This window comes from Oncorhynchus mykiss, chromosome 26 (genome assembly GCF_013265735.2).
Source record: "Oncorhynchus mykiss isolate Arlee chromosome 26, USDA_OmykA_1.1, whole genome shotgun sequence".
Classification (NCBI taxonomy): Eukaryota; Metazoa; Chordata; class Actinopteri; order Salmoniformes; family Salmonidae; genus Oncorhynchus; species Oncorhynchus mykiss.
Window position 1 is genome coordinate 22,075,363 of NC_048590.1, and position 10,968 is coordinate 22,086,330.

Sequence of the window (10,968 nt, forward strand, 5' to 3'; positions counted from 1 at the left end):
GATGCAAACCACCGTTAAACCTCATGGAAGAAGAAGGAGATTGACTAGGCGGCGGCTCGCGTGCCACTGAGCACGGGTTTGAGAATGAGCCAATCCAGAGAGCAATAGCAATAGCGTCTTTTTGTAGGCACTAACTCCGCCATGGTTCGTTGGACAAAGTCTATGTGGAAATGAACGCCGTTTTTGTGATATACGCCGAAAGTAAGGTGAGGTTGACAGGTTTATGAGATCTTATACGCATTGTTCTAGGAAAATCTTCAGCAGCTAAAGTTACATTTTGTGAATTTTGTAGCATTTGTCATTCCAAAAAGCACAAAGGCTTCATAATTCATAAAGGTCATGTTAACTTATTAATATTATCTCGTAGAACAAAACGTATACGATCTCCTAAGCGTGTGTTAACCTCATACCTTATTTTCGGCGTTTATCCCAAACCCTTTTCTTTCCCCATTTATTTTCGCCACACTGTAAGAATGGCTGAAAGAACAAGAGGTTAGGACTACAGGGTTAGGACTATCTCTATTAAGGTGCTGACAAACAGCGGTGGCCACTACATTTTCAATTAAGCCCAGGTGGGGGTGGTATTCTATCCAGGTGGAGAGGAGAACATGACCGTGTTGGAGAGCATCAAAGTGACTGCTTACGGACTGATCAACAAATCACCTTGCATCATAAATGACAACTCATTATTATTTGTAGATCAGTCAGTCACAATTTATCCATGATAAACTGCTGTTTTGATCCTCTCCAACACAGCCCTTTGGCTTCTGCTCTATTTTTTCAAGAAGTGCCTTTCATTGTTGACTAATCACAGTAGAAAATGTGGCATGCTTGGTGAAACGTCAGGCTGTGTAGCTGAAGAAGCTCATTCATATTATCCCATCATTCGTTGGCTAATTATTAGGCCTAATAGGCTACTGCAGCACATTGATCATCACCAGTCAATGTTATCACACCATCACAGCTAACTGTGCGACTGGGGAGTTACCTTCTTCAGTAAAGGGTGGCTCTCAAACTCAAATATAACATAGATTTTGATTTGTTTAACACTTTTGGGTTATTACATGTGTAATTTCATAGTTGATGTCTTCACTATTATTCTACAATGTAGAAAATAGTAAAAATAAAGAAAAAATAAAGAAAAACCTTTGAATGAGTCGTGTTCTAAAACTTTTGACGGTAGTGTAAGTTGTTTTATTCTGTTATATTCCATAATTTTTTTACTGTAAAATATGTGCGTTTACTGTTTAATGAACAATATAACGAACTATTGATTTCATTTGCATGGCGCAGCCATGCAGCCTATAGGCTACACAGACCAGTAACACCATTAAACTCAAAATATGCTATTCTATTTTTCTTAGTCTTATGTTTCTTAGAACCTGCCTAAATGAATTAATAATGGATTTCTTTGTGATGTATTTTCAATGGATTTATTAGAATATCAGCACATACTCCCACTGGTAACCAACAGGTGCCGGCATGCAAACAGGATGTATAAAAGGCTTCTGCGGGCAAGAATTTTGTGAAAATTGAACTGTTTGAAAAGTGCTCATAATAAACATTGGCCTTTTTTTACAGGTAACATAGTCAATTCTGTCGGAACAGTGTAGAAGATAGAAAAGTGGGTAGGCTATTGGACTACATACCCTAAGCCCTCTGTTTATATAAGGATATATAGTATATTTCACTAGTGCAGGCTTCCTGACACAGATGGTATTTAAAGTCAGTTGGTTGCAGCCCTTCTGCTTGGAAGGAGGGGAAAGGTACATTATGTAAACTTTTTTTTTAAATGAATTTCCCAACTCTGTCCCCTAACAGCCCTTTCACTTTTGGTTGAGTTGTCAACTAACAAAAATATTCACTATGTCATTGTCATTTAGGTTAAACGTTGGGTGGGAAAAAGACGAAATGCCCTCCGTTTTCCAGTTAGTTTTCCACGTTGATTAAACATTGCCATGTAGATTTTGCGGGTTGAAATCACGTGGGAACTACGTTGGTTCAACCCGTTTTTGACCGGTGGGTCGTTGAATCAGGAATTGTTCAAGCCAAGTTATGTCGCTGCCTTTATCGGTTGTTACGCCATTGCCAAAAAAAATGACTTCATCCCTCATTTTATAGCCTACTGTAGCTAGCCAGGAGATTTCCGTGAACAAAGCAGCCAATCGTGTCGATGTACATACACTGTCTTCAGAGCACACGCGGCAACTCGATGCTTCCTGTTCAATGTGTCAGTGCAGTGAAAGACAAATACATTAATCCATGGCAGAGCAACAAGCAAGATAAAATAAAGTGTTATTATTATAGAGTCGACTGATTTCTGTTCCTACTATCAGATGGCGGTGGAAACTGTTCATCAAGAGGATGTGCTAAATGTGATATTGTGCCGAACCAGCGCAGGCGGGTGTCTTCAGGGTACTTACAAGAGAACAGAACTACAGGTGTCAATCAAGGTCCTCTCGTCTCGCACTGCAGGTGGAAGGTAAATTTGGCAAATCTCAAATGCAATGACAAAATCTCTCTCTCAAGTCAAGTCAAGTGGCTTTATAGGCATGGAAAACATGTTTTCATTGCCAAAGCAAGTGGAATAGATAATAAACAAAAGCGAAATAAACAATCAGAAATTAACAGTAACTTTACACTCTCAAAAGTTTCTAAATAATAGAGCCATTTTAAAAGTTGTGTTACTAGCCATGTACAGTGTTGCAACAATATGCAACTAGTTGAATTAGGCTACGAAAGGGAAAATAAGTAGACAGATAAATATAGTACGTATTTACAATGGTGTTTGTGATTTTCTGACTATACACTGTACTCTTTGAGAGAGGTAGTTAGCAAACCAGCCCAAAGACCCCTCAGAGACACCAATACTCATTAGCCGGCCCACAAGAATGGAATGGTCTACTGTGTCAAAATCTTTGGCCAAGTCAATAAACATAGCAGCACAATATTGCTTAGAATCAAGGGCAATGGTGACATCATTGAGGACCTTTAAGGTTGCAGTGAGACATCCATAACCTGAGCGGAAACCTGATTGCATACCCAAGAGAATACTATAGACATCAAGAAAGCCAGTCAGTTGATTATTGACAAGTTTTTCCAACACTTGATAAACAGGGCAAAATAGAAACAGGTCTATAACAGTTAGGATCAATTTGATCTCCCCCTTTAAGTAAAGGACGAACCGTGGCTCGCTTCCAAGCAATAGAAACCTCACCATAAAGGAGAGACCGGTTACAAAGGTTCGATATAGGCTTGGCGATGATAGGGTCAGCAACCTTAAAGAAGAAAGGGTCAAGTTTAAGGAGCTCCTTTAGCACCTCGGACTCAGTGACTGCCTGCCGGGAGAAGGCCAAATATCATTAAGGCCAAATATCATTCCAGTTTGCTTTGTTTTTTTGTTAGTTCTTTCCAATGTGTCAAGTAATTATCTATTTTTCTTTTCTCATGATTTGGTTGGGTCTAATTGTGCTGCTGTCCTGGGGCTCTGTCGTGTATTTGTGAATCATAGCCCCAGGACCAGCTTGCTGAGGGGACACTTCTCTAGGTTAATCTCTCTGGCTTTGTTATGGAACGTTTGGGAATCACTTCCTTTTAGGTGGTTGTAGAATATAAAGGCTCTTTTAGCCAGATCCTAATTGGGATGTTGAATTTTATGTTCATTTTGATGGCTTAGAATGCCCTTACTTTGTCTCTCAGATCATTCACCGCTTTGTGGAAGTTACCTGTGGTGCTGATGTTTAGGCCAAGGTAGGTGTGTTTTTCTGTGTGCTCTAGGTCAACGGTGTCTAGATGGAATTTGTATTTGTGGTCCTGGCAATTGAACCTTTTTTGGATCCCCATTATTTGTATTATAGGTGCTGCTGTAGGCCCTTGTTGGGAACAGACGCACCAGATCATCAGCAAACAGTTAACATTTTACTTCAGCTTCTAGGAGGGTGAGGTCGGGTCTCTCTCTCTCTCTCTCTCTCTCTCTCTCTCTCTCTCTCTCTCTCTCTCTCTCTCTCTCTCTCTCTCTCTCTCTCTCTCTCTCTCTCTCTCTCTCTCTCTCTCTCTCTCTCTCTCTCTCTCTCTCTCTCTCTCTCTCTCTCTCTCTCTCTCTCTCTCTCTCTCTCTCTCTCTCTCTCTCTCTCTCTCTCTCTCTCTCTCTCTCTCTCTCTCTCTCTCTCTCTCTCTCTCTCTCTCTCTCTCTCTCTCTCTCTCTCTCTCTCTCTCTCTCTCTCTCTCTCTCTCTCTCTCTCTCTCTCTCTCTCTCTCTCTCTCTCTCTCTCTCTCTCTCTCTCTCTCTCTCTCTCTCTCTCTCTCTCTCACAACTTTCCAAAATATTTTTAAAAAATCTGACACATTATTGTGGTTACTTAATTAGTTTAAATTAAAGCCTTGTGAACTAAGACCACTGCAGCAGGTGCGTGTCTGTTTGAGGGTTTGTGTGTTTTTATGCGTTTACTGTATATGTGTGCATAGGTTTGTATGTGGTGTGTTTACTGTGTGTTCTGTTCTTCCCCAGTAAGTGGACTGAGTGGATGAGAGATGTGGCTGTGGTCAGACAAGTCCATTCAGAGCGGGTTTTGGTTCCTCTGGGTGTGTACGAGGCCTGGTGTCTGATGGGCCTGCTCTATGACTGGATGCCTGAGGGCTCTCTACACTCTCTACTATACCAGGTCAGTGTTATATATGCGCGCTCAGTCTAACTCAAATTGATTCATCTAATTGATTCATCTAAGTTGGTTCTACAGCTTCCCTGTGTTGCAGCATACAGTAGACACAGAGTACACCAAACATTTTAAAAAACTTCATAATATTCAGTCGCTCTTTGCCCTCAGAACAGCCTCAATTTGTCAGGGCATGGACTCTACAAGGTGTCGAAAACGTTCCACAGGGATGCTGGCTCATGTTGACTTCAATGCTTCTCACAGTTGTGTCAAGTTGGCTGGATGTCCTTTGGGTGGTGGACCATTCTTGATGATCACGGGAAACTGTTGAGCATGAAAAACCTAGCAGCGTTACAGTTCTTGACACAAACCGGTGCGCCTGGCACCTACTACCATAGCCCGTTCAAAGGCACTGAAATATTTTCTCTTGCCAATTCACCCTCTGAATGGCACACACGCAATCCATGTATCAATTGCCTCAAAAAAAGAGAATCCTAAAAATCCTTCTTCAACCCGTCTCCTCCCCTTCATCCACACTGATTGAAGTGGATTTAACAAGTGACATCAATACGGGATCATACCTTTCACCTGGATTCACCTGGTCTGTCTGTCATGGAAAGAGCAGGTGTTCTTAAAGTTTTATACACTCAGTGTATCAACAAACTGGTGGTCGATAGATGCACATAAAGTTAGTCAAGTAATGTCCTTCTTTTGATTGCTTTATCCACATGCTGTGTCTGGAAAGCCCCTGGCTGCTGCAAAAAGAGATCTATCTTTCATCAGCACTGTCACTGCCTTATTTACACAAAGAGCTCTTCCTGTTTCAGGAGAAAGTTCAGACAGTAGACGTGACACTGCACATGATTTAGTCTATCTGTGGTTAAACTGTATTTACACACAGTAAGTTGTGTTGTGGTCATGTTGAATTCTATAGTATTTTCAGTTCACAATTTCAACTTCGTGTTGTCATGTGCTTTTCAGTTCCCTTTTATTTATTATCCATTATAATGAAGTGAATAGATTTGATACTGCATCTTTTGAATGATTGTAACATGTGTTATCCCTGTCAGACCCAGCTGTATCCAGGTCTACCCATGAGTTTCAGGCTAGGCATCCTATTAGATGTGGCAGAGGGGTTGTGCCACCTCCACTGCATACCACTCCCCCACCAGGCCCTGAAACCCACCAATGTTCTCCTGGACCAGCAGTACCGGGCCAAGGTAGAGAACAGTGACTGATAACTGACCCAGTCCTGTACTACAGAGACTCAAGTCTTCTCTCTGAGTGGTGAAACTAATGTGAGAAAGAACTCCCTTTGATTGATGGTATATTTTCCATGGGATATGGTGTATTGTGAACAGTTGCAGGTGTAAGCGTTACAGTGTACGTACGTGGGTTTGAGTCTGTTAGAGCAGGTGTTTTTTGTCGGTTTGTGTGTGGGTGTTAATGTTCATCTGTGGGGGTGTTTATGTTTGTGTGTGTTGTCGTTTATGTTCATCTGTGTGGGTGTTCATGTTCCTACCTCCAGGTGAGTGACTGGGGCCTGCCCAGGGAGTGGAGGGTTGGCTCCTCTCTCTCTGCTGGAGGGGGGCCCTGCTTCAGGGACTTGGTGTACCTGTCTCCTGAGGCCCTGACTGGCACCACACCCACTGTGGAGGCAGACATGTACAGGTGAGGTCACCTTTCATGATCCTGCCACTTCAAACAGTCATATTCACCAAATCAATTGACCAGGTGGGGGAAGGATATGTTTACCACTTTTCTACAGATGCCTTTACTAATGAACATGCAGTTACCCAATGAGCATCTTCTCTCTTTAGCTTTGGTGTGCTGCTGTGGGAGACGTTGAACAGAAGACCACCATGTGAAGGTGTTTCTATTTCTTTCCGTCTATTCAAAGCACAACTCTGTTTCTATCAGCAGAGACTAGGTTATACCTGGCCGAATATCATACAGTCTCAATATTTTATTACATGTGTAATTTGTAACACATCATTGTCATTGTCCATGCCCAAGCAGATTTGCTCCAGCTGCTTTCAGGTGATGATGGGATTGGTTCAGGCCTGAAGGATGAGCTGCTACCCAAGCATGTACCCCACTGCCATACCCTCTCTCAGCTGATGACCAACTGCTGGAGCACTAACCCACACAGCCGTCCAACAGCAGAGGGTAAGTCTGTCTGTGAGGGTGAATCAGAGTGTAGATAGACAATGGTGAAGAGAGCAGCTGTGCCTGGTCTTTGTGATCTCTCCCTACAAGTCCCCCTTCCTTGACTGCTTACCTACCTGCCTGTTGAGGACGAGTGACAAGCAGAACCACTTGCAGCACCCACTTCCTCTCTGTTCCACACGCCGAGACTGAGAGATACAATCCCATACCCTACTTCTGCCACTTAATCAATAAGACTCTTTGAGTCTTCTCATCTAAATTGTGTTCAATTGTTTATTTTCTGATGTTAGTTCATATCCATGTATTTCCTTGCCTATGACTGCCATGTGGGTATATAAAAAACGGAAACTTTTGGTGCGTTTATGTTCAATGTGATGTTTACTTGGCAGGACATCTTTCTCATGTCCTCTTCTTTCTCTGGCTCTCTGTCCACAGACTGTGCACTGGAACTGAGGAGCGTCATAGCAACCTTTGATCCCGATGCCATGACAAGGGCTACCCTCAGGGTGAGGGAAAGCAAGGTACGGATCATCCTCATTTAATAAGTTCTATTACACTCTGAAGTCCGATATTCTCTGTTTCCACAAGCCTGATCTGCTATCAGTTTGTTTTGACTGAGGAAATCAGGATATGTTTCATGTGCTTTTAATCTCTCAACAGTTATTACTGAAAACAGTAAATAGACCCGTCACTAATCATGAGCAAACATGCGTATGTGTTTTCTGTCCCTTTACCAGGAGAGGGCGCTACATGACTCTAAAATACATCCTGTGAAGGACATTCCCATTGAGATAAACAATCTAGAAGTGAGCTTGGTTCACATTTTTTTGTGATATACTGATTGTATTTAATGCTTGTGATGTCTTACATTGAAAACAATATTTACTTATCTCATTACTAGGCCTGCGCTGGTTCCAGAGACACTAAATGTGTGGGCAACAAGACACTGCCCTTTCCACAGACTTCCTGTCCTAGTGAAACACTCCCTAGTCCCCCTACAGCCATATATACAGGGGAAGCATCCCAGAGGAGGCACTGTCAGGGTAAGAACTTCAAACTGATTGATAATGAGAGCAGTTTGTGAATATGCTCAGTTTGTTGTCAGTGAAACCACCCTGTTGTTTATCTTCTTTATTAAATAATAATTAATTGATATTGTATCTTGGAACAGTCTAACAGCAACGTGTCTCTCCCCAGACTGTGTGTCTGGCGGCTCTGTGGTGTCTTCCACCAGTCCCAGATGTCCCAGCAGTGGACCGGGTCCTGAGCATTCCAGAGGGACAGGAGGCGTCTCCCAGGGACAGAGACTCAGCCCACCACCCCCACTCTCCTCCAGTCCCTCAAAAGCCCTCAGACAGAGCCCTCTCAACCAGCCCACTGCCAGCTCCCATGGTAGAAAATGTGTTTAAGCTTAGACCTCCCACCTATTACCCAGTTTTGTCTGACAACGTATGTACAGTGCCAGACTGTAGCTATAGAATCCAATCTAGAATTGACTTCTCTTTCTCTAGCGTGTCTAAAATGTTGCTGAAAAAGGTGAAGACAAAGTAAAGCAATATGAAAATGAGTAGACGTTACAAACAGTGCCTCCATTTGTGTGTTTGTATGTGCACAGTAAGCAGTTTGGGGGATTGCTGGTTTCCTGCATGGCCATCCTTTCTTATCAGTGTCCAATGCGTTTCCTCCCTTGAGGATCTTTGTTTCTCTCTACAAGTTGTCTGTTGTCCCAGTAAATGCTCTGAGTCAAAAACATTTTGTCTTTTTAAAAAGCAATACATGGCTACTAGACATTTATGATTGTGACCAGTGTGTTGATTAAGAGGGTAACTTGTCTAGTAGGGCTATGAATCTACGGTACGTATTACTGTCTTTCATATCAGATAGCTACTGCTTGTCTCTTGTCCTCTTTCTCTGAGTTGTCCAGGTATTTTTCTCAAAGTCCTCTCTACACGATTTGTGTCTTATGAGTGTTTGAGAGAGATGTGATATTATAGTTCTTGTGTCATCCTTGAAACTTCACCCTACCTTCTTTGTCCGCAGCTGCCCGGTGTGTGTCTGCGACTCCGGTGGCGGTGAGCTATTGTCGTATGCTGCGCGAGAGACGTGAAGGCATCATTCGAGGCATGACGGACGGACGACTCAACAACCTGCTGGATGTGCTCATCTCACGGCGAGCCCTTCCCCCGGAGGCCTTTGAGGTCATCTCTGCCTCTCTGACACTGACCTCTCGCATACGCTCCCTACTGGACACCTGTGCCTGTCAGGGGGAACATGCAGCTTCCCTGGTAGCTACCACCCTCGGTCTGATGTCCATTGCCACCAATCGTGGCCCTCCACACATGCCTCACTGAAGGTGGATGGATGGTTATTAGAATGGGGGGTTGTGTAGTGAAGGGCCCCTAACCAAATGTATCTGTTCACGGTTTATCATGTCATACTGTATCTCAGAGAGTGTCAATTGAGACTGGAGCCTTGGAATGAAGAGCTGAGGAACCCTAACCAAATCTATTCTATACTCACTCAGGTCTAATACAGACCACAGTCAGTCAGAGTGAATATCAATTGGAGAACCTGAGATTCCTAATTTCATCAGAACAGCTGCAATGACTCATCTATATCCATAGAGATCCATGTTGGGGACACACCTGTCCATGCCTTTGATAAGTCTGAGTATTCAATCAGAGTGGTGCTACCTCTGAAGTTGATGTCAATCAAACGTTTGATTAGAGGAAGCTTCTGTGACAGCCAAATGATAGAAACAATCGTGTTGGAGAGAAACCAATGAAAGTGAATAGCTGTGTGGATGATTCATCTGCTTTGATCATGTTTATGACCCATCACTAGCGATAATGAGTGTTAACTATGTGTTGAGGGACTACTGAGCTAGCACACAAAACACAGTTTGTTCTATATTATATGCTACATTTTCTGTGTTGTGTTGTGACTTTTGACCCTCTCTCTGCTCTGTGGGTTATTGTGTGGTGCCACAATGTTGCTCGTCTTTTGACAGCCTGTTTGTAAAGTACATATTGTACGAAACTATATGTTCAAAATAGTTTGGATTGTCCTGTTCAGCACTTTCTGACTTGGTATCTTGAAACAAGATTATTATTTGTTGGTTTATCAGATAAAATAACTGAACTTGAGTCTCATTTTATGCCACTTTTGTTGGTTATTTGTGTTTGTAAACCTGTTAAATCCTTGAACCTATAGGTCATTGTCACATTCCCCTCAGGGTACCCTTTGATTTTGTTGCCCATCTCGCGCAACACGCCTTTTAACAGTACATGTCTAATTGCATGTCTGGTGTTCACACTGCACCACTGGCTTCACACAGTACCAATTGTCACACAAGTAGAGTCTAAAGACGTTTATGTACTAAAAGGGTAAAAAGGGGTCTTGTCAAATGAGAGGCCCAGTGAAGTATTGGCCATAGTGTACAGATTTTTGTGTTGTTGGCCTGTTTAACATCATGCTGAGAACAGAAGACAGTAATTTCCCCAAGCACTGTCTGTGTGAATAGCCTAGTGATTGGAATATTTGGAGTTGTATAATAAAGTAAATTAATATATAACTACATGATTAGATCAAGACTCCTCCTTGACACTCAAGCAGCTCTTTTCTTGTTGGTTTTTGAGTTCATGCACTCAGAAACAAAGGCATATGTTTAATAAAGGCTGTAATTTTCATCCAGTGGCTTAAAGTAGGTCTACTTCTAGAATTGTTGCCTATTACTGTTGCGCTCAAATATATAGCCCACTGGGCACACACTTGTTGTATCAATGTTTCCTCGTCATTTCAATGAAATTACGTTGAACCAATGTGGAATAGACGACTAATTGTCATCTGTGCCCAGTGGGTTTTTTCTTGCTTCAAAAGTGGTTGAATGGCTTTTTTTTCACCCCGAAAGCACCTGCAAATTTCCACAGATGAGAAATTACACAGTAAACGAGAATCACTTCACTTACCTCCAACCAAATTCATTTGATTTTAATTCTGAATAATTGATTCCAGGTAATTATTTTACTTTGAAGTGAAAAATCGGTTTCAATTTTGTTTCTTGGTCCAGTGCAGTTGTAAATCAAACAAATACACTGTGAACACAAAGTATATATATATATATATATATATATATATATATATTTAA

The 10,968-nt window shown here is 42.2% G+C and overlaps 1 protein-coding gene across 2 annotated transcripts; it reads left to right on the forward strand.

Annotated features, from left to right (window-relative positions):
- The first annotated feature begins 1,882 nt into the window (after positions 1–1,882).
- On the forward strand, positions 1,883–10,510 carry LOC110506391 (receptor-interacting serine/threonine-protein kinase 2). 2 transcript variants are annotated; one of them, XM_036964327.1, is made up of 14 exons: positions 1,883–2,019; positions 2,337–2,482; positions 3,700–3,750; positions 3,858–3,938; positions 4,508–4,661; positions 5,723–5,872; positions 6,181–6,323; positions 6,473–6,522; positions 6,672–6,821; positions 7,257–7,342; positions 7,559–7,627; positions 7,723–7,864; positions 8,019–8,213; positions 8,862–10,510. In XM_036964327.1, the coding sequence occupies exons 2-14, from the start codon at positions 2,337–2,339 to the stop codon at positions 9,170–9,172; spliced, it is 1,728 nt and encodes a 575-aa protein (XP_036820222.1). In that variant the 5' UTR covers positions 1,883–2,019; the 3' UTR covers positions 9,173–10,510. The 2 variants fall into 2 exon arrangements, with proteins under 2 accessions (XP_036820222.1, XP_021441653.2); XM_021585978.2 differs by lacking the exons at positions 1,883–2,019; positions 3,700–3,750; positions 3,858–3,938 and having other exon boundaries at positions 2,078–2,482.
- The last annotated feature ends 458 nt before the right edge of the window (positions 10,511–10,968 follow it).

Excerpts from the sequence above, each read along its gene's own strand:
- LOC110506391 (XM_036964327.1), top strand. The coding sequence starts at position 2,337 with ATGGCGGTGGAAACTGTTCATCAAGAGGATGTGCTAAATGTGATATTG. Across the intron at positions 3,751-3,857 it reads GTGCTGATGTTTAGGCCAAG|GTGCTGCTGTAGGCCCTTGT; the intron begins GTAGGTGTGTTT and ends TTTGTATTATAG. Across the intron at positions 5,873-6,180 it reads ACCAGCAGTACCGGGCCAAG|GTGAGTGACTGGGGCCTGCC; the intron begins GTAGAGAACAGT and ends TCCTACCTCCAG.